This window comes from Somniosus microcephalus, unplaced genomic scaffold (assembly GCF_052327205.1).
Source record: "Somniosus microcephalus isolate GS21.2 unplaced genomic scaffold, FLI_Smic_1.0 unresolved_chr1, whole genome shotgun sequence".
NCBI lineage: Eukaryota > Metazoa > Chordata > Chondrichthyes > Squaliformes > Somniosidae > Somniosus > Somniosus microcephalus.
In genome coordinates this window covers 33,217,603-33,240,794 of record NW_028225179.1, presented here as the reverse complement: position 1 = coordinate 33,240,794, position 23,192 = coordinate 33,217,603, and the positions used below count along the sequence as shown (strand labels likewise).

The 23,192-nt window shown below is 51.9% G+C and overlaps 1 protein-coding gene across 1 annotated transcript in view; it reads left to right on the top strand.

Moving 5' to 3' along the window:
- Window positions 1-23,192, top strand: part of LOC147094577 (integrin alpha-X-like) — a 248,610-nt gene that overhangs the window by 170,754 nt on the left and 54,664 nt on the right. The window contains exons 21-22 of the mRNA XM_085974224.1: window positions 8,599-8,700; window positions 13,662-13,741. Of these exons, the coding sequence (XP_085830350.1) occupies window positions 8,599-8,700; window positions 13,662-13,741 (182 nt within the window). The remainder of the gene's footprint in view (window positions 1-8,598; window positions 8,701-13,661; window positions 13,742-23,192) is intronic.

Here is a 23,192-nt window from a genome sequence, read left to right as displayed (position 1 = left end):
AATGGTTTTAGTAGGGACGAAGGCATCAAAAGCGGTGGTGGGGTTGTGTGGTTGAGCAGATCGGTAGCTGCAGAAATGTCATGGTGAATGGAGGGCCAGAGGCTGGACAGCTGGGATTTCATAAGGGCAGTTGTATGAGAGTTGGGAGAGAGTTTTTTTCCAGGGACGGACACAGAAGGAAGCATGGTTGGAGGGGGGGAGGGGGGATGTGGGTGGAGAGCGATACAAATCAAATCAACTTTTATTGTCATTGTTAGTGCACAAGTGCAGTACAACGAAATGTAGGCTTGCGGCTCCCGAGAGTGTACATTTGGATTAAGACATTTAAACATTCAACATACATTTGTCTTGTAGTATATTAACATAACATAACCATAATAAAGTGCATTGGCAGATGTGCAGGCTTTAGAGTTTGTTTGTGGAGTTCAGTAGGATGACAGCCCTGGGAAAGAAGCTGTTCCTAAATCTGGTCGTACGGGTGCGAATGCATCTGTAGCGTCTCCCAGATGGCAGGGGGGCGAACAGACTGTGGCTGGGGTGGGTAGGGTCTTTGATGATGGTCCGTGACCTCCGTAGACAGCGTTTCTGGTATATGTGCTCCATGGTCGGTAGCCGGGTGCCGGTAATGCGTTGGGCAGTTTTGACTACCCGCTGCAGGGCTTTCCGGTCATAGTAGCTACAGCTGCCATACCATACTGTGATACAGTTTGTCAGGATGCTCTCTATTGTGCAGCGGTAAAAGTTAGAGAGGATCAGGGGTGACAGGTTACATCCCTTCAGCCTCCTTAGGAAATATAGGCGCTGCTGGGCCTTCTTCACCAGAGAGGAGGTATTGAGGGACCAGGAGAGGTCTTCTGTGATGTGGACTCCGAGGAACTTAAAGCTGTCCACTCTTTCCACCACAGCCCCATTGATGTGGATGGGGGTGTGACTTCCGCCTTTGGACTTCCTGAAGTCCACAATGATTTCTTTGGTTTTCTTGTTGTTAAGGGCCAGGAAGTGGTCAGAGAGGGCCTTATCTGCGGAATGACACAATGGAGTGGCGAGGCCACGAGAGATGGCAAGGTCGAGGGGGTGGCCATGCATATGGGTTGGGGCGAGTTGACATGGAGGGAGAGATTAAAGGAGGATAGGAGGCTGGTGAACTCAGAGGAGAGAGAGAGAGAGCACAATAAGTTGAGATGGTGGTTGAAATCACCGAGGATGAGAAGGCGCTCGGTGCAGAGGCCGAGGGAGGAGAGCGGTGAAGATATCGCAGTAATAAAAATGTTATGGTATTTGGGCGATAGAGAACGAGAATTTTCAGTAAGAGGCTAGCAGCACAGGAGGAGGCCATTCGGCCCGTCGTGCCTGTGTCAGCTGTTTGACAGGGCAGTCGTCTTTAGTCCCACATCCCCACATTTTCTCCGTAACCCTGTAGGTCTCTCATCCTCGAGAACCCATCTAACTCCAGCACCTTTTGAGATCGAGCGTTCCCGACCCCCACAACTCGCCGAGTGAAAACGTTTCCCCTCCTCTCCCCTCGTGATCTTTTACCAATGAATTTTGAATCGACGACCTCTGGTTATAAACATAGAAACATCGAAGATAGGAGCAGGAGTAGGCCATTCGGCCCCTCGAGCCTGCTCCACCATTCAATGAGATCATGGCTGATCATCCAAATTCAGTACCCGGTCCCTGCCTTCTCCCCATACCCCTTGATCCCTTTAGCCTTAAGAAATATATCTAACTCCTTCTTGAATATATTTAATGAATTGGCCTCAACTGCCTTCTGTGGTAGAGAATTCCACAGGTTCACCACTCTCTGGGTGAAGAAATTCCTCCTCATCTCAGTCCTAAATGGCTTACCCCTTATCCTTAGACTGTGACCCCTGGTTCTGGACTCCCCCGCCATCGGGAACATCCATCCTGCATCTAGTCTGTCCAGTCCTGTCAGAATTTTATAAGTTTCAATGAGATCCCCTCTCATTCTTCTAAACTCCAGCGAGTATAAGCCCAATCGACCCAATCTCTCCTCTTACGTCATTCCTGCCATCCCAGGTGTCAGTCTGGTGAATCTTCGCTGCGCTCCCTCCATGGCAAGAACATCCTTCCTCAGATAAGGCGACCAAAACAGCACACAATACTCAAGATGTGGTCTCACCAAGGCCCCGTACACAAGGACACCCAGGTCTCGTTGACCCATTGGCCAGAGGGAATAATCTTTCACAATCTACTCTGTCCAAACCTCGCGTCGTCTTGAAGACCTCGATTCGGTCACCTCTCCACCTTCTCTGTTCCCGGGGAGAACAGTCCCAACGTTTCCAACCTCTCCTCATCTCTGAAGTTCCCCTCATTCCCTGGTCACATCCCGGTAAACCTTCTCTGTACCCTTTCTAAGTCCCTTACATCTTTCCTGAAGTGTGGTGCCCAGAATTGTCCACAACACTCTAGCTGAGGCTTAACCAGCGATTTATAAAGTTCCAGACTAGAGATTTGGAAGGCAAAGGAAATGATCTTTCATTTATAACACTGAACAGTACAGCACAGAAGGAGGCCATTCGGCCCATCGAGTCTGTGCCGGCTCTTTAGAAGAGCGATACAGTCAGTCCCACTCCCCCGCTCTTTCCCCATATCCCTGCAATTTGTTCTCCTTCAGGTATTTATCCAATTCCCTTTGGAAGGCTCCTATTGAATCTGTCTCCACCGCCCTATCGGGCAGCGCATTCCAAATCCTAACCACTCGCTGCGTAAACAAGTTTTTCCTCATGCCCCTCTGGTTCTTCTGCCAATCGCCTTAAACCTGTGTCCTCTGTTTCTCGACCCTTCCGCCAATGGGAACAGTTTCTCTCCATCTACTCTGTCCAGACCCCTCATGATTTTGAACGCCTCTATCAAATCTCCTCTTAACCTTCTCTGCTCTAAGGAGAACAACCCCAGCTTCTCCAGTCTCTCCACATCACTGAAGTCCCTCATCCCTGGTCCCGTTCTGGTCAATCTCCCCTTAACCTTCTCTGCTCTAAGGAGAACAACCCCAGCTTCTCCAGTCTCTCCACATCACTAAAGTCCCTCATCCCCTGGTACCATTCTGGTCAATCTCCCCTTAACCTTCTCTGCTCCAAGGAGAACAACCCCAGCTTCTCCAGTCTCTCCACATCACTGAAGTCCCTCATCCCTGGTACCATTCTGGTCAATCTCCCCTTAACCTTCTCTGCTCTAAGGAGAACAACCCCAGCTTCTCCAGTCTCTCCACATCACTGAAGTCCCTCATCCCTGGTACAATTCTGGTCAATCTCTCCCTTAACCTTCTCTGCTCTGAGGAGAACAACCCCAGCTTCTCCAGTCTCTCCACATCACTGAAGTCCCTCATCCCTGGTACCATTCTGGTCAATCTCCCCTTAACCTTCTCTGCTCTAAGGAGAACAACCCCAGCTTTTCCAGTCTCTCCACATCACTGAAGCCCCTCATCCCTGGTACCATTCTGGTCAATCTCTCCCTTAACCTTCTCTGCTCCAAGGAGAACAACCCCAGCTTCTCCAGTCTCTCCACATCACTGAAGTCCCTCATCCCTGGTACCATTCTGGTCAATCTCCCCTTAACCTTCTCTGCTCTAAGGAGAACAACCCCAGCTTCTCCAGTCTCTTCACATCACTGAAGTCCCTCATCCCCTGATACCATTCTGGTCAATCTCTCCCTTAACCGTCTCTGCTCTAAGGAGAACAACCCCAGCTTCTCCAGTCTCTCCACATCACTGAAGTCCCTCACCCCCTGGTACCATTCTGGTCAATCTCCCCTTAACCTTCTCTGCTCTAAGGAGAACAACCCCAGCTTCTCCGGTCTCTCCACATCACTGAAGTCCCTCATCCCTGGTACCATTCTGGTCAATCTCCCCTTAACCTTCTCTGCTCTAAGGAGAACAACCCCAGCTTCTCCAGTCTCTCCACATCACTGAAGTCCCTCATCCCTGGTACCATTCTGGTCAATCTCCCCTTAACCTTCTCTGCTCTAAGGAGAACAACCCCAGCTTCTCCAGTCTCTCCACCTCACTGAAGTCCCTCATCCCTGGAACCATTCTGCTCAATCTCTCCCTTAACCTTCTCTGCTCTAAGGAGAACAACCCCAGCTTCTCCAGTCTCTCCACATCACTGAAGTCCCTCATCCCTGGTACCATTCTGGTCAATCTCCCCTTAACCATCTCTGCCCCAAGGAGAACAATCCCAGCTTCTCCAGTCTCTCCACATCACTGAAGTCCCTCATCCCTGGTACCATTCTGGTCAATCTCCCCTTAACCATCTCTGCCCCAAGGAGAACAATCCCAGCTTCTCCAGTCTCTCCACATCACTGAAGTCCCTCATCCCCTGGTATCATTCTGGTCAATCTCCTGTGCACCCTCGCCAAGGCCTTGACATCCTTCCTAAAGTGCGGTGCCCAGAATTGGACACAAACGCCAGCTGGGGCCTAACCAGTGTTTTATAAAGGTTCATCATAACTTCCTTGTTTTTGTACTCCATACCTCTATTTATGAAACCCAGGATCCCTATTTTTATTAACTATAGCGCCTTATAACTATATATAGTACCTTACACCCCCTCAGGATGTCCCAAAGCCCCTTTCACCACCTCAGGAGATCCCAAAGCCCCTTTCACCACCTCAGGGCATCCCAAAGCCCCTTTCACCATCTCCGGACGTCCCAAAGCCCCTTTTACCACCTCAGGATGTTCCAAAGCCCCTTTCACCATCTCAGGATGTCCCAAAGCCCCTTTCACCACCTCAGGACGACCCAAAGACCCTTTCACCATCTCAGGACGTCCCAAAGCCCCTTTCACCACCTCAGGGCATCCCAAAGCCCCTTTCACCATCTCAGGATGTCCCACAGCCCCTTTCACCATCTCAGGAGATCCCAAAGACCCTTTCACCATCTCAGGATGTCCCAAAGCCCCTTTCACCACCTCAGGATGTCCCACAGCCCCTTTCACCATCTCAGGATGTCCCAAAGCCCCTTTCACCAGCTCAGGATGTCCTAAAGCCCCTTTCACCACCTCAGGACGTCCCAAAGCCCCTTTCACCACCTCAGGAGATCCCAAAGCCCCTTTCACCACCTCAGGATGTCCCAAAGCCCCTTTCACCATCTCAGGACGTCCCAAAGCCCCTTTCACCACCTCAGGACGTCCCAAAGCCCCTTTCACCACCTCAGGACATCCCAAAGACCCTTTCCCCATCTCAGGTGATCCCAAAGCCCCTTTCACCATCTCAGGATGTCCCAAAGCCCCTTTCACCCCCTCAGGACATCCCAAAGCCCCTTTCACCACCTCAGGATGTCCCAAAGCCCCTTTCACCCCCTCAGGACATCCCAAAGCCCCTTTCACCACCTCAGGATGTCCCAAAGCCCCTTTCACCATCTCAGGACGTCCCAAAGCCCCTTTCACCATCTCAGGATGTCCCAAAGACCCTTTCACCACCTCAGGATGTCCCAAAGCCCCTTTCACCACCTCAGGACCTCCCAAAGCCCCTTTCACCATCTCAGGAGATCCCAAAACCCTTTTCACCATCTCCGGACGTCCCAAAGCCCCTTTCACCACCTCAGGATGTCCCAAAGCCCCTTTCACCACCTCAGGATGTCCCAAAGCCCCTTTCACCATCTCAGGACGTCCCAAAGCCCCTTTCACCACCTCAGGATGTCCCAAAGACCCTTTCACCATCTCAGGAGATCCCAAAGCCCCTTTCACCACCTCAGGATGTCCCACAGCCCCTTTCACCATCTCAGGATGTCCCAAAGCCTCTTTCACCACCTCAGGATGTCCCAAAGCCCCTTTCACCCCCTCAGGACATCTCAAAGACCCTTTCACCATCTCAGGATGTCCCAAAGCACCTTTCACCACCTCAGGACGACCCAAAGACCCTTTCACCACCTCAGGATGTCCCAAAGCCCCTTTCACCACCTCAGGATGTCCCAAAGCCCCTTTCACCACCTCAGGACGTCCCAAAGCCCCTTTCACCATCTCAGGACGACCCAAAGACCCTTTCACCACCTCAGGATGTCCCAAAGCCCCTTTCACCATCTCAGGATGTCCCAAAGCCCCTTTCACCACCTCAGGACGTCCCAAAGCCCCTTTCACCATCTCAGGATGTCCCATAGCCCCTTTCACCACCTCAGGGTGTCCCAAAGCCCCTTTCACCACCTCAGGATGTCCCAAAGCACTTCACAGCCAATGAAGTACTTTTTGAAGTGTAGTCACTGTTGTAATGTAGGAAACGCGGCAGCCAATTTGCGCACAGCAAGCTCCCACAAACAGCAATGAGATAAAGGACTAGACAATCTGTTTTTGTAGTGATGTTGGTTGAGGGATAAATATTGGCCCCAGGACACCGGGGGAGATCTGCCCTTAATACTTCTTCCAATAGTGGTCATTGGATCTTACCTGAGAGGTTTAGCGTCTCATCTGAGAGACAGGAGCTGTACAAAACGCTCGTTAGGCCACAGCTGCAACACTGTGTGCAGTTCTGGTCGCCACACTATAGGAAGGATTTGATTGCATTGGAGAGGGTGCAGAGGAGATTCACCAGGATGTTACCTGGGCTGGAGCGCTTCAGCTATGAAGAGAGACTGGACAGGCTGGGGTTGTTTTCCTTAGAGCAGAGAAGGCTGAGGGGGGACCTGATTGAGGTGTACAAAATTATGAGGGGCATAGATAGGGTAGATAGAAAGGAACTTTTCCCCTTAGTAGAGGGGTCAATAACCAGGGGGCATAGTTTCAAGGTAAGGGGCAGGAGGTTTAGAGGGAATTTGAGGAAAAACTTTTTCACCCAGAGGGTGGTTGTAATCTGGAACTCACTGCCTGAAAGGGTGGTAGAGGCAGGAACCCTCACAACATTCAAGAAGCATTTAGATGAGCACTTGAAACGCCATAGCAAACAAGGCTAGGGACCAAGTGCTGGAAAATGGGATTAGAATAGACAGGGCTTGATGGCCGGCGCGGACACGATGGGCCGAAGGGCCTCTTTCTGTGCTGTGTAACTTAATGGCCTAGAAATCCGGTCGAGGCCCAAACGGGGCGCCAAGCTCGCCTGGGCGCCGGAATTACCGCTGCGATCGGAGCAGTTGCGACCGCCGGAAATTCAGCTTGAGCGCCCCAAGAGGGAGACGGGGCGAGGCTCGAGGCGCTCCGCGTCCCTCTTAGGGCGCTGAAACTGAATATCGCAGCGCAACGTGCCGCAGCGCCACACGCTGCGGCACGGCGCGCTGCGGTACTGCAGGCCTTCCTCCCACTGTTAAGGGGGAGGTGCCTGCAACAGCGCGATCTCAGAAAACAGCCGGCACTGCCGCTGGGTGCGATCAGGAGGCCGGGGACGGAGCTGCTGGCAGGCGCCCGCCGAAAGAAACGGCCGCCCGGCACCTCCGCCTTAATTTGCGCCACTCCCGCCACAGGTAGGCCCCGTGAACCGGGCGCGATTTCCGGCCAGATTAGCGGAGGCGGACGCAAACATATATGGCGATCAGGGCGGTAGCGGGGTGCTGCACACACCGATGACATCATCGGTGGCGGCGCGGCGCTCCAGGCTAACGCCGCCATTAGCGCCCCCGATAAATAACGCGGGAGGCACGGCCAGTGGCGCTACAGCCACTGAGTGCCCTCTTTAGGCGCTAACTGGTGGTGCAGCCCACCGAATTTCCAGGCCAATGACTCTATGACACTATGGGCGAAAAATTCAGTTGGTTTGCGCCTCCCGTTAGCGACTAGCGCCCGGGTGCGGCTATGTTTGCGCCGCTCGCGAAATTAACGAGACATTTTGTGGCGGCGCTAAACACTACCGCCACGATCTCCTGCGCCCGTAGATCGTGACGTCAGTCGAGCGTGCAACGCCCCGGTAGCGCCCCGGACCACTTATTGAGTGGCGCCCCCTGCCTTACGCCTGCCCGACTGCAAGAAGTGCTCCCGGGGAGCATTTTGCAGTCGGGAAGGGACTGGGGGGAGCGCTATTTAAAGGCGGCCGCTTCCTGCCTTTCTTTGTCGGCGACATGTTTGCACCACGCATTCTGAGAGAGAGAGAGAGACTTCTGGAGAGATTCAACGCTGTGTGAAGGAGTTTTGGGTACTGAGCAGCACTTTGCAGGTTCATTTTGATTTGCCCTTCCTGGTATCGATTTAGAAGAGACTGTGGGGACTGCACTCTGAGCTCTTCCCCTGGACCTCTCCATTGTTCTTTCCAGCAGATTTGATGTACAGGTCTCTCCAGGCCGAGATTCAAGGCTGCAATGAGTAGGGTGTGGATGGAAAGCGAGATCGACCCTCCCCTTTAAGAACTGGCCGGCGACAGTATGTCTGTGTTCCATTGCTGACTGACATCACATGAGCTTCGCCAGCGCTCTGAGGTAGCGCCTCGCTCCTCGGCGTTAGCGCCTTAAGAGAGCTGTGTAGTGCCTGATTTAGCGCTCCAATCACCTCCAGGGGCGATAGAAGCCAAGTTTGCAGTCGGAGGTGATAATTAGCGCCAGGCGTTGAACTCTGTGCACGGCCGATAATCGCGCCCCAAACGGGGCGATACCGAATTTTTCCCTCTATGACTCCCTCTATGACAAGGACCAGTGCTGATTAATCTTGTAACCTCATCTCTCTCCAGACTACGCAGGTACACTGTGCCGCCAAACTCAACTCAACTGGGAACCAATCTGGGATCTTCTCCTGTAATATCAGTCACCCCATCTTCAGGAGTGGCGGAATGGTAGGCTTCAATCTTTGTAATCATAGAAACATAGAAGATAGGAGCAGGAGTAGGCCATTCGGCCCCTCGAGCCTGCTCCGCCATCCAATGCGATCATGGCTGATCATCCAAATTCAGTACCCTGTCCCTGCTTTCTCCCCATATCCCTTGATCCCTTTAGCCTTAAGAAATATATCCAACTCCTTCTTGAATATATTTAATGAATTGGCCTCTACTGCCTTCTGTGGTAGAGAATTCCACAGGTTCACCACTCTCTGGGTGAAGAAATTCCTCCTCATCTCAGTCCTAAATGACTTACCCCTATCCTTAGACTGTGACCCCTGGTTCTGGATTCCCCGACCATCGGGAACATCCTTCCTGCATCTCGTCTGTCCAGTCCTGTTAGAATTTTATAAGTTCCAATGAGATCCCCTCTCATTCTTCTAAACTCCAGCGAGTACAAGCCCAATCGACCCAATCTCTCCTCATACGTCATTCCTGCCATCCCAGGTATCAGCCTGGTGAATCTTCGCTGAACTCCTTCCATGGCAAGAACGTCCTTCCTCCGATAAGGCGACCAAAACTGCACACAATACTCAAGGTGTGGTCTCACCAAGGCCCTGTACAACTGCAGCAAGACTTCCTTGTTCCTGTACTCAAATCATCTGCCGAACCCCTCTGGCCCGACATAGGAACAGGAGGAGGCCCATTCTGCCCCTCGAGCCTGTTCCCCGGCCATTCGATCAGGTCGAGGCTGATCGGTACAATCCCAGTCAAGGTTCCGGGGATGAAGAGATTGTCTGAAGGGGAGAGATTGAATAGAATGGGCCGATATTCTCCGGAGTTTAGAAGAATGAGAGGCGAACTCATTGCAAAGTATAAAATTCTTTGAGGGATTGACAGGGTCGATGCCGACTGGCTGTTTCCCCTGGCTGGGGAGTCTAGAACCAGGGGGCATAGGCTTAGGATAAGGGTCGGCCATTTAGGACTGAGAGGCGGAGGAATTTCTTCACTCAGAGGGTGGTGAATCTTTGGAATTCTCTACCCCAGAGGGCTGTGGAGGCTCAGTCGTTGAGTATATTCAAGACAGAGATCGAAAGATTTTTGGACTCTAGGGGATCGGGCAGGAAGGTAGAGCTGAGGTCGAAGATCAGCCATGATCTTATTGAATGGTGGAACAGGCTTGAAGGGCCGAATGGCCTACTCCTGCTCCTATTTACCTTAATCATTCACCCCATCCACCACCGGCACACCGTGGCTGCAGCGTGTACCATCTACAAGATGCACTGCAGCAACTCGCCAAGGCTTCTTCGGCAGCACCTCCCAAACCCGCGACCTCTTCCACCTAGAAGGACAAGGGCAGCAGGCGCACGGGAACACCACCACCTCCAAGTTCCCCTCCAAGTCACACACCATCCTGACTTAGAAGTATATCGCTGTTCCTTCATCGTCGCTGGGTCAAAATCCTGGAACTCCCTCCCTAACAGCACTGTGGGAGCACCTTCACCACACGGACTGCAGCGGTTCAAGAAGGCGGCTCACCACCACCTTCTCAAGCTCCACCTCCGCACGCCATCCTGACTTGGAATGGTATTGGCCTTGGAGAAGGTGCAGAAGAGATTGAACAGAATGGTACCAGGGATGAGGGGCTTCAGTGATGTGGAGAGACTGGAGAAGCTGGGGTTGTTCTCCTTGGAGCAGAGAAAGTTAAGGGGAGATTGACCAGAATGGTACCAGGGATGAGGGGCTTCAGTGATGTGGAGAGACTGGAGAAGCTGGGGTTGTTCTCCTTAGAGCAGAGAAGGTTAAGGGAGAGATTGACCAGAATGGTACCAGGGATGAGGGGCTTCAGTGATGTGGAGAGACTGGAGAAGCTGGGGTTGTTCTCCTTGGAGCAGAGAAGGTTAAGGGACAGATTGACCAGAATGGTACCAGGGATGAGGGGCTTCAGTGATGTGGAGAGACTGGAGAAGCTGGGGTTGTTCTCCTTGGAGCAGAGAAGGTTAAGGGAGAGATTGACCAGAATGGTACCAGGGATGAGGGACTTCAGTGATGTGGAGAGACTGGAGAAGCTGGGGTTGTTCTCCTTAGAGCAGAGAAGGTTAAGGGGAGATTGACCAGAATGATACCAGGGATGAGGGACTTCAGTGATGTGGAGAGACTGGAGAAGCTGGGGTTGTTCTCCTTAGAGCAGAGAAGGTTAAGGGGAGATTGACCAGAATGATACCAGGGATGAGGGACTTCAGTGATGTGGAGAGACTGGAGAAGCTGGGGTTGTTCTCCTTGGAGCAGAGAAGGTTAAGGGAGAGATTGACCAGAATGGTACCAGGGATGAGGGACTTCAGTGATGTGGAGAGACTGGAGAAGCTGGGGTTGTTCTCCTTAGAGCAGAGAAGGTTAAGGGAGAGATTGACCAGAATGGTACCAGGGATGAGGGGCTTCAGTGATGTGGAGAGACTGGAGAAGCTGGGATTGTTCTCCTTAGAGCAGAAAAGGTTAAGGGACAGATTGACCAGAATGGTACCAGGGATGAGGGGCTTCAGTGATGTGGAGAGACTGGAGAAGCTGGGTTTGTTCTCCTTGGAGCAGAGAAGGTTAAGGGAGAGATTGACCAGAATGGTACCAGGGATGAGGGACTTCAGTGATGTGGAGAGACTGGAGAAGCTGGGGTTGTTCTCCTTAGAGCAGAGAAGGTTAAGGGGAGATTGACCAGAATGATACCAGGGATGAGGGACTTCAGTGATGTGGAGAGACTGGAGAAGCTGGGGTTGTTCTCCTTAGAGCAGAGAAGGTTAAGGGGAGATTGACCAGAATGATACCAGGGATGAGGGACTTCAGTGATGTGGAGAGACTGGAGAAGCTGGGATTGTTCTCCTTAGAGCAGAAAAGGTTAAGGGACAGATTGACCAGAATGGTACCAGGGATGAGGGGCTTCAGTGATGTGGAGAGACTGGAGAAGCTGGGTTTGTTCTCCTTGGAGCAGAGAAGGTTAAGGGAGAGATTGACCAGAATGGTACCAGGGATGAGGGACTTCAGTGATGTGGAGAGACTGGAGAAGCTGGGGTTGTTCTCCTTAGAGCAGAGAAGGTTAAGGGGAGATTGACCAGAATGATACCAGGGATGAGGGACTTCAGTGATGTGGAGAGACTGGAGAAGCTGGGGTTGTTCTCCTTAGAGCAGAGAAGGTTAAGGGGAGATTGACCAGAATGATACCAGGGATGAGGGACTTCAGTGATGTGGAGAGACTGGAGAAGCTGGGGTTGTTCTCCTTGGAGCAGAGAAGGTTAAGGGAGAGATTGACCAGAATGGTACCAGGGATGAGGGGCTTCAGTGATGTGGAGAGACTGGAGAAGCTGGGGTTGTTCTCCTTGGAGCAGAGAAGGTTAAGGGACAGATTGACCAGAATGGTACCAGGGATGAGGGGCTTCAGTGATGTGGAGAGACTGGAGAAGCTGGGGTTGTTCTCCTTGGAGCAGAGAAGGTTAAGGGAGAGATTGACCAGAATGGTACCAGGGATGAGGGACTTCAGTGATGTGGAGAGACTGGAGAAGCTGGGGTTGTTCTCCTTAGAGCAGAGAAGGTTAAGGGGAGATTGACCAGAATGATACCAGGGATGAGGGACTTCAGTGATGTGGAGAGACTGGAGAAGCTGGGGTTGTTCTCCTTAGAGCAGAGAAGGTTAAGGGGAGATTGACCAGAATGATACCAGGGATGAGGGACTTCAGTGATGTGGAGAGACTGGAGAAGCTGGGGTTGTTCTCCTTGGAGCAGAGAAGGTTAAGGGAGAGATTGACCAGAATGGTACCAGGGATGAGGGACTTCAGTGATGTGGAGAGACTGGAGAAGCTGGGGTTGTTCTCCTTAGAGCAGAGAAGGTTAAGGGAGAGATTGACCAGAATGGTACCAGGGATGAGGGGCTTCAGTGATGTGGAGAGACTGGAGAAGCTGGGATTGTTCTCCTTAGAGCAGAAAAGGTTAAGGGACAGATTGACCAGAATGGTACCAGGGATGAGGGGCTTCAGTGATGTGGAGAGACTGGAGAAGCTGGGTTTGTTCTCCTTGGAGCAGAGAAGGTTAAGGGAGAGATTGACCAGAATGGTACCAGGGATGAGGGACTTCAGTGATGTGGAGAGACTGGAGAAGCTGGGGTTGTTCTCCTTAGAGCAGAGAAGGTTAAGGGGAGATTGACCAGAATGATACCAGGGATGAGGGACTTCAGTGATGTGGAGAGACTGGAGAAGCTGGGGTTGTTCTCCTTAGAGCAGAGAAGGTTAAGGGGAGATTGACCAGAATGATACCAGGGATGAGGGACTTCAGTGATGTGGAGAGACTGGAGAAGCTGGGGTTGTTCTCCTTGGAGCAGAGAAGGTTAAGGGAGAGATTGACCAGAATGGTACCAGGGATGAGGGACTTCAGTGATGTGGAGAGACTGGAGAAGCTGGGATTGTTCTCCTTAGAGCAGAGAAGGTTAAGGGAAAGATTGACCAGAATGGCACCAGGGATGAGGGACTTCAGTTACCTTAAACATTCACTCCCTCCACCACCGGCGTACCGTGGCTGCAGTGTGTACCATCTACAAGATGCACTGCAGCAACCCGCCAAGGCTTCTTCGGCAGCACCTCCCAAACCCGTCACCTCTTCCACCTAGAAGGACAAGGGCAGCAGGCGCACAGGAACACCACCACCTCCAAGTTCCACCTCCAAGTCACACACCATCCTGACTTGGACATATATCGGCCGTTCCTTCATCGTCGCTGGGCCAAAATCCTGGAACTCCCTCCCTAACAGCGCTGTGGGAGCACCTTCACCACACAGGACTGCAGCGGTTCAAGAAGGCGGCTCACCACCACCTTCTCAAGGGCAATTAGGGATGGGCAATAAATGCTGGCCTTGCCATCGACGCTCACCTCCTGCGGATGAATTTTTTAAAAATTCTTATGATTCACCCAACAGACTTTGTGAATTATTTTGATGTTTTAAAGGCAATGTTTGCTGCAACGTTTGAAATCTCCGATGACTCGACCTGGGAGGAGACCGTGCCGCTTAAAGTCGAGGCGAACAGGTAGGCCGCGTGCTCTGCAAGGAAGATGAGCGAGTTCCTGATCTCGGTCCGGTCACGAGGGAAGAGAGGGGATGGGGGTAGGGGAGTGGGGCAGCAGAGTGGGCAGAAGCAATGGGGGAGCGTTAAAGGTTTATTACGATGGTAGAGGGCTGAACATGGACCCCCTCACCTCCCGTCTAGACCAGCAGACGAGACTCAGCGAGAATAAGGAGTCCTGCTGCGGGCGCCAAACAGTCAGCATCTAAACCCATGCTGTACCTGCCCTGGGAGTGTTTGATGGGGCAGTGTAGATGGAGCTTTACTCTGTATCTAATCCGTGCTGTACCTGCCCTGGGAGTGTTTGATGAGACAGTGTAGAGGGAGATTTACTCTGTATCTAACCCGTGCTGTACCTGCCCTGGGAGTGTTTGATGGGACAGTGTAGAGGGAGCTTTACTCTGTATCTAACCCATGCTGCACCTGCCCTGGGAGTGTTAGATGGAGCAGTGTAGAGGGAGCTTTACTCTGTATCTAACCCGTGCTGTACCTGTCCTGGGAGTGTTTGATGGGACAGTGTAGAGGGAGTTTTACTCTGTATCTAACCTGTGCTGTACCTGCCCTGGGAGTGTTTGATGGGACAGTGTAGAGGGAGCTTTACTCTGTATCTAACCCGTGCTGCGCCTGCCCTGCGAGTGTTTGATGGGGCAGTGTAGAGGGAGCTTTACTCTATATCTAACCCGTGCTGTACCTGACCTGGGAGTGTTTGGTGGGACAGTGTAGAGGGAGCTTTACTCTTTATCTAACCCGTGCTGTACCTGCCCTGGCAGTATTTGATGGGAAAGTGTAGAGGGAGCTTTACTCTGTATCTAACCTGTGCTGTACCTGCCCTGTGAGTGTTTAATGGGACAGTGTAGAGGGAGCTTTACTCTGTATCTAACTCCATGCTGTACCTGCCCTGGGAGTGTTTGATGGGGACAGTGTAGAGGGAGCTTTACGCTGTATCTAACTCAATGCTGTACCTGCCCTGGGAGTGTTTGATGGGACAGTGTAGAAGGAGCTTTTCTCTGTATCTAACCCTTGCTGTACCTGCCCAGGGAGTGTGTGATGGGACAGTGTAGAGGGAGCTTTACTCTGTTTCTAACCCTGTGCTGTACCTGCCCTGGGAGTGTTTGATAGGACAGTGTAGAGGGAGCTTTACTCTGTATCTAACCCCGTGCTGTACCTGCCCTGGGAGTGTTTGATTTGACAGTGTAGAGGGAGCTTTACTCTGTATCTAACCTGTGCTGTACCTGCCCTGGGAGTGTTTGATGGGACTGTGCAGAGGGAGCTTTACTCTGTATCTAACCCGTGCTGTACCTGCCCTGGAAGTGTTTGATGGGACTGTGTAGAGGGAGCTTTACTCTGTATCTAACCCCGTGCTGTAACTGCCCTGGGAGTGTTTGATTTGACAGTGTAGAGGGAGCTTTACTCTGTATCTAACCTGTGCTGTACCTGCCCTGGGAGTGTTTGATGGGACTGTGTAGAGGGAGCTTTACTCTGTATCTAACCTGTGCTGTACCTGCCCTGGGAATGTTTGATGGGGACAGTGTAGAGGGAGCTTTACTCTGTATCTAACCCGTGCTGTACCTGCCCTGGGAATGTTTGATGGGGACAGTGTAGAGGGAGCTTTACTCTGTATCTAACCCGTGCTGTACCTGCCCTGGGAATGTTTGATGGGGACAGTGTAGAGGGAGCTTTACTCTGTATCTAACCCTGTGCTGTACCTGCCCTGGGAGTGTTTGATGGGGACAGTGTAGAGGGAACTTTACTCTGTATCTAACCCGTGCTGTACCTGCCCTGGGAGTGTTTGATGGGACAGTGCAGAGGGAGCTTTACTCTGTATCTAACTCCGTGCTGTACCTGCCCTGGGAGTGTTTGATGGGGACAGTGTAGAGGGAGCTTTACTCTGTATCTAACCCGTGCTGTACCTGCCCTGGGAGTGTTTGATGGGACAGTGTAGAGGGAGCTTTACTCTGTATCTAACCCGTGCTGTACCTGCCCTGGGAGTGTTTGATGAGACAGTGTAGAGGGAACTTTACTCTGTATCTAACCCGTGCTGTACCTGCCCTGGGAGTGTTTGATGGGACAGTGTAGAGGGAGCTTTACTCTGTATCTAACCCGTGCTGTACCTGCCCTGGGAGTGTTTGATGAGACAGTGTAGAGGGAGCTTTACTCTGTATCTAACCCGTGCTGTACCTGCCCTGGGAGTGTTTGATGAGACAGTGTAGAGGGAACTTTACTCTGTATCTAACCCGTGCTGTACCTGCCCTGGGAGTGTTTGATGGGACAGTGTAGAGGGAGCTTTACTCTGTATCTAACCCGCGCTGTACCTGCCCTGGGAGTGTTTGATGAGACAGTGTAGAGGGAACTTTACTCTGTATCTAACCCGTGCTGTACCTGCCCTGGGAGTGTTTGACGGGACAGTGTAGAGGGAGCTTTACTCTGTATCTAACCCGTGCTGTACCTGCCCTGGGGGTGTTTGATGGGTACAGTGTAGAGGGAGCTTTATTCTGTATCTAACCCGTGCTGTACCTGCCCTGGGAGTGTTTGATGGGACAGTGTAGAGGGAGCTTTACTCTGTATGTAACCCGTGCTGTACCTGCCCTGGGAGTGTTTGATGGGACAGTGTAGAGGGAGCTTTACTCTGTATGTAACCCGTGCTGTACCTGCCCTGGGAGTGTTTGATGGGACAGTGTAGAGGGAGCTTTACTCTGTATGTAACCCGTGCTGTACCTGCCCTGGGAGTGTTTGATGGGGACAGTGTAGAGGGAGCTTTACTCTGTATGTAACCCGTGCTGTACCTGCCCTGGGTGTGTTTGATGGGACAGTGTAGAGGGAGCTTTACTCTGTTTCTAACCCTGTGCTGTACCTGCCCTGGGAGTGTTTGATGGGGACAGTGTAGAGGGAGCTTTACGCTGTATCTAACTCAATGCTGTACCTGCCCTGGGAGTGTTTGATGGGACAGTGTAGAAGGAGCTTTTCTCTGTATCTAACCCTTGCTGTACCTGCCCAGGGAGTGTGTGATGGGACAGTGTAGAGGGAGCTTTACTCTGTTTCTAACCCTGTGCTGTACCTGCCCTGGGAGTGTTTGATAGGACAGTGTAGAGGGAGCTTTACTCTGTATCTAACCCCGTGCTGTACCTGCCCTGGGAGTGTTTGATTTGACAGTGTAGAGGGAGCTTTACTCTGTATCTAACCTGTGCTGTACCTGCCCTGGGAGTGTTTGATGGGACTGTGCAGAGGGAGCTTTACTCTGTATCTAACCCGTGCTGTACCTGCCCTGGAAGTGTTTGATGGGACTGTGTAGAGGGAGCTTTACTCTGTATCTAACCCCGTGCTGTACCTGCCCTGGGAGTGTTTGATTTGACAGTGTAGAGGGAGCTTTACTCTGTATCTAACCTGTGCTGTACCTGCCCTGGGAGTGTTTGATGGGACTGTGTAGAGGGAGCTTTACTCTGTATCTAACCTGTGCTGTACCTGCCCTGGGAATGTTTGATGGGGACAGTGTAGAGGGAGCTTTACTCTGTATCTAACCCGTGCTGTACCTGCCCTGGGAATGTTTGATGGGGACAGTGTAGAGGGAGCTTTACTCTGTATCTAACCCGTGCTGTACCTGCCCTGGGAATGTTTGATGGGGACAGTGTAGAGGGAGCTTTACTCTGTATCTAACCCTGTGCTGTACCTGCCCTGGGAGTGTTTGATGGGGACAGTGTAGAGGGAACTTTACTCTGTATCTAACCCGTGCTGTACCTGCCCTGGGAGTGTTTGATGGGACAGTGCAGAGGGAGCTTTACTCTGTATCTAACTCCGTGCTGTACCTGCCCTGGGAGTGTTTGATGGGGACAGTGTAGAGGGAGCTTTACTCTGTATCTAACCCGTGCTGTACCTGCCCTGGGAGTGTTTGATGGGACAGTGTAGAGGGAGCTTTACTCTGTATCTAACCCGTGCTGTACCTGCCCTGGGAGTGTTTGATGAGACAGTGTAGAGGGAACTTTACTCTGTATCTAACCCGTGCTGTACCTGCCCTGGGAGTGTTTGATGGGACAGTGTAGAGGGAGCTTTACTCTGTATCTAACCCGTGCTGTACCTGCCCTGGGAGTGTTTGATGAGACAGTGTAGAGGGAGCTTTACTCTGTATCTAACCCGTGCTGTACCTGCCCTGGGAGTGTTTGATGAGACAGTGTAGAGGGAACTTTACTCTGTATCTAACCCGTGCTGTACCTGCCCTGGGAGTGTTTGATGGGAAAGTGTAGAGGGAGCTTTACTCTGTATCTAACCCGCGCTGTACCTGCCCTGGGAGTGTTTGATGAGACAGTGTAGAGGGAACTTTACTCTGTATCTAACCCGTGCTGTACCTGCCCTGGGAGTGTTTGACGGGACAGTGTAGAGGGAGCTTTACTCTGTATCTAACCCGTGCTGTACCTGCCCTGGGGGTGTTTGATGGGTACAGTGTAGAGGGAGCTTTATTCTGTATCTAACCCGTGCTGTACCTGCCCTGGGAGTGTTTGATGGGACAGTGTAGAGGGAGCTTTACTCTGTATGTAACCCGTGCTGTACCTGCCCTGGGAGTGTTTGATGGGACAGTGTAGAGGGAGCTTTACTCTGTATGTAACCCGTGCTGTACCTGCCCTGGGAGTGTTTGATGGGACAGTGTAGAGGGAGCTTTACTCTGTATGTAACCCGTGCTGTACCTGCCCTGGGAGTGTTTGATGGGGACAGTGTAGAGGGAGCTTTACTCTGTATGTAACCCGTGCTGTACCTGCCCTGGGTGTGTTTGATGGGACAGTGTAGAGGGAGCTTTACTCTGTATCTAACCCATGCTGTACCTGCCCTGGGAGTGTTTGATGGGGACAGTGTAGAGGGAGCTTTACTCTGTATCTAACCCGTGCTGTACCTGCCCTGGGAGTGTCTGATGGGACAGTGTAGAGGGAGCTTTACTCTGTATCTAACCCCGTGCTGTACCTGCCCTGGGAGTGTTTGATGGGGACAGTGTAGAGGGAGCTTTACTCTGTATCTAACCCCGTGCTGTACCTGCCCTGGGAGTGTTTAACGGGACAGTGTAGAGGGAGCTTTACTCTGTATGTAACCCGTGCTGTACCTGCCCTGGGAGTGTTTGATGGGGACAGTGTAGAGGGAGCTTTACTCTGTATCTAACCCATGCTGTACCTGCCCTGGGAGTGTTTGATGGGACAGTGTAGAGGGAGCTTTACTCTGTATCTAACTCCATGCTGTACCTGCCCTGGGAGTGTTTGATGGGGACAGTGTAGAGGGAGCTTTACGCTGTATCTAACTCAATGCTGTACCTGCCCTGGGAGTGTTTGATGGGACAGTGTAGAAGGAGCTTTTCTCTGTATCTAACCCTTGCTGTACCTGCCCAGGGAGTGTGTGATGGGACAGTGTAGAGGGAGCTTTACTCTGTTTCTAACCCTGCGCTGTACCTGCCCTGGGAGTGTTTGATAGGACAGTGTAGAGGGAGCTTTACTCTGTATCTAACCCCGTGCTGTACCTGCCCTGGGAGTGTTTGATTTGACAGTGTAGAGGGAGCTTTACTCTGTATCTAACCTGTGCTGTACCTGCCCTGGGAGTGTTTGATGGGACTGTGCAGAGGGAGCTTTACTCTGTATCTAACCCGTGCTGTACCTGCCCTGGAAGTGTTTGATGGGACTGTGTAGAGGGAGCTTTACTCTGTATCTAACCCCGTGCTGTACCTGCCCTGGGAGTGTTTGATTTGACAGTGTAGAGGGAGCTTTACTCTGTATCTAACCTGTGCTGTACCTGCCCTGGGAGTGTTTGATGGGACTGTGTAGAGGGAGCTTTACTCTGTATCTAACCTGTGCTGTACCTGCCCTGGAATGTTTGATGGGGACAGTGTAGAGGGAGCTTTACTCTGTATCTAACCCGTGCTGTACCTGCCCTGGGAATGTTTGATGGGGACAGTGTAGAGGGAGCTTTACTCTGTATCCAACCCGTGCTGTACCTGCCCTGGGAATGTTTGATGGGGACAGTGTAGAGGGAGCTTTACTCTGTATCTAACCCTGTGCTGTACCTGCCCTGGGAGTGTTTGATGGGGACAGTGTAGAGGGAACTTTACTCTGTATCTAACCCGTGCTGTACCTGCCCTGGGAGTGTTTGATGGGACAGTGCAGAGGGAGCTTTACTCTGTATCTAACTCCGTGCTGTACCTGCCCTGGGAGTGTTTGATGGGGACAGTGTAGAGGGAGCTTTACTCTGTATCTAACCCGTGCTGTACCTGCCCTGGGAGTGTTTGATGGGACAGTGTAGAGGGAGCTTTACTCTGTATCTAACCCGTGCTGTACCTGCCCTGGGAGTGTTTGATGAGACAGTGTAGAGGGAACTTTACTCTGTATCTAACCCGTGCTGTACCTGCCCTGGGAGTGTTTGATGGGACAGTGTAGAGGGAGCTTTACTCTGTATCTAACCCGTGCTGTACCTGCCCTGGGAGTGTTTGATGAGACAGTGTAGAGGGAGCTTTACTCTGTATCTAACCCGTGCTGTACCTGCCCTGGGAGTGTTTGATGAGACAGTGTAGAGGGAACTTTACTCTGTATCTAACCCGTGCTGTACCTGCCCTGGGAGTGTTTGATGGGACAGTGTAGAGGGAGCTTTACTCTGTATCTAACCCGCGCTGTACCTGCCCTGGGAGTGTTTGATGGGACAGTGTAGAGGGAGCTTTACTCTGTATCTAACCCCGTGCTGTACCTGCCCTGGGAGTGTTTGATGGGACAGTGTAGAGGGAGCTTTACTCTGTATCTAACCCGTGCTGTACCTGCCCTGGGAGTGTTTGATGGGACAGTGTAGAGGGAGCTTTACTCTGTATGTAACCCGTGCTGTACCTGCCCTGGGAGTGTTTGATGGGGACAGTGTAGAGGGAGCTTTACTCTGTATGTAACCCGTGCTGTACCTGCCCTGGGTGTGTTTGATGGGACAGTGTAGAGGGAGCTTTACTCTGTATCTAACCCATGCTGTACCTGCCCTGGGAGTGTTTGATGGGGACAGTGTAGAGGGAGCTTTACTCTGTATCTAACCCGTGCTGTACCTGCCCTGGGAGTGTCTGATGGGACAGTGTAGAGGGAGCTTTACTCTGTATCTAACCCCGTGCTGTACCTGCCCTGGGAGTGTTTGATGGGGACAGTGTAGAGGGAGCTTTACTCTGTATCTAACCCCGTGCTGTACCTGCCCTGGGAGTGTTTAACGGGACAGTGTAGAGGGAGCTTTACTCTGTATGTAACCCGTGCTGTACCTGCCCTGGGAGTGTTTGATGGGGACAGTGTAGAGGGAGCTTTACTCTGTATCTAACCCATGCTGTACCTGCCCTGGGAGTGTTTGATGGGACAGTGTAGAGGGAGCTTTACTCTGTATCTAACTCCATGCTGTACCTGCCCTGGGAGTGTTTGATGGGGACAGTGTAGAGGGAGCTTTACGCTGTATCTAACTCAATGCTGTACCTGCCCTGGGAGTGTTTGATGGGACAGTGTAGAAGGAGCTTTTCTCTGTATCTAACCCTTGCTGTACCTGCCCAGGGAGTGTGTGATGGGACAGTGTAGAGGGAGCTTTACTCTGTTTCTAACCCTGTGCTGTACCTGCCCTGGGAGTGTTTGATAGGACAGTGTAGAGGGAGCTTTACTCTGTATCTAACCCCGTGCTGTACCTGCCCTGGGAGTGTTTGATTTGACAGTGTAGAGGGAGCTTTACTCTGTATCTAACCTGTGCTGTACCTGCCCTGGGAGTGTTTGATGGGACTGTGCAGAGGGAGCTTTACTCTGTATCTAACCCGTGCTGTACCTGCCCTGGAAGTGTTTGATGGGACTGTGTAGAGGGAGCTTTACTCTGTATCTAACCCCGTGCTGTACCTGCCCTGGGAGTGTTTGATTTGACAGTGTAGAGGGAGCTTTACTCTGTATCTAACCTGTGCTGTACCTGCCCTGGGAGTGTTTGATGGGACTGTGTAGAGGGAGCTTTACTCTGTATCTAACCTGTGCTGTACCTGCCCTGGGAATGTTTGATGGGGACAGTGTAGAGGGAGCTTTACTCTGTATCTAACCCGTGCTGTACCTGCCCTGGGAATGTTTGATGGGGACAGTGTAGAGGGAGCTTTACTCTGTATCCAACCCGTGCTGTACCTGCCCTGGGAATGTTTGATGGGGACAGTGTAGAGGGAGCTTTACTCTGTATCTAACCCTGTGCTGTACCTGCCCTGGGAGTGTTTGATGGGGACAGTGTAGAGGGAACTTTACTCTGTATCTAACCCGTGCTGTACCTGCCCTGGGAGTGTTTGATGGGACAGTGCAGAGGGAGCTTTACTCTGTATCTAACTCCGTGCTGTACCTGCCCTGGGAGTGTTTGATGGGGACAGTGTAGAGGGAGCTTTACTCTGTATCTAACCCGTGCTGTACCTGCCCTGGGAGTGTTTGATGGGACAGTGTAGAGGGAGCTTTACTCTGTATCTAACCCGTGCTGTACCTGCCCTGGGAGTGTTTGATGAGACAGTGTAGAGGGAACTTTACTCTGTATCTAACCCGTGCTGTACCTGCCCTGGGAGTGTTTGATGGGACAGTGTAGAGGGAGCTTTACTCTGTATCTAACCCGTGCTGTACCTGCCCTGGGAGTGTTTGATGAGACAGTGTAGAGGGAGCTTTACTCTGTATCTAACCCGTGCTGTACCTGCCCTGGGAGTGTTTGATGAGACAGTGTAGAGGGAACTTTACTCTGTATCTAACCCGTGCTGTACCTGCCCTGGGAGTGTTTGATGGGACAGTGTAGAGGGAGCTTTACTCTGTATCTAACCCGCGCTGTACCTGCCCTGGGAGTGTTTGATGGGACAGTGTAGAGGGAGCTTTACTCTGTATCTAACCCCGTGCTGTACCTGCCCTGGGAGTGTTTGATGGGACAGTGTAGAGGGAGCTTTACTCTGTATCTAACCCGTGCTGTACCTGCCCTGGGAGTGTTTGATGGGGACAGTGTAGAGGGAGCTTTACTCTGTATCTAACCCATGCTGTACCTGCCCTGGGAGTGTTTGATGGGGACAGTGTAGAGGGAGCTTTACTCTGTATCTAACCCGTGCTGTACCTGCCCTGGGAGTGTTTGATGGGGACAGTGTAGAGGAAGCTTTACTCTGTATCTAACCCGTGCTGTACCTGCCCTGGGAGTGTTTGATGGGACAGTGTAGAGGGAGCATTACTCTGTATCTAACCCGTGCTGTACCTGCCCTGGGAGTGTTTGATGGGGACAGTGTAGAGGGAGCTTTACTCTGTATCTAACCCATGCTGTACCTGCCCTGGGAGTGTTTGATGGGGCAGTGTAGAGGGAGCTTTACTCTGTATCTAACCCGTGCTGTACCTGCCCTGGGAGTGTTTGATGGGGACAGTGTAGAGGGAGCTTTACTCTGTATCTAACCTGTGCTGTACCTGTCCTG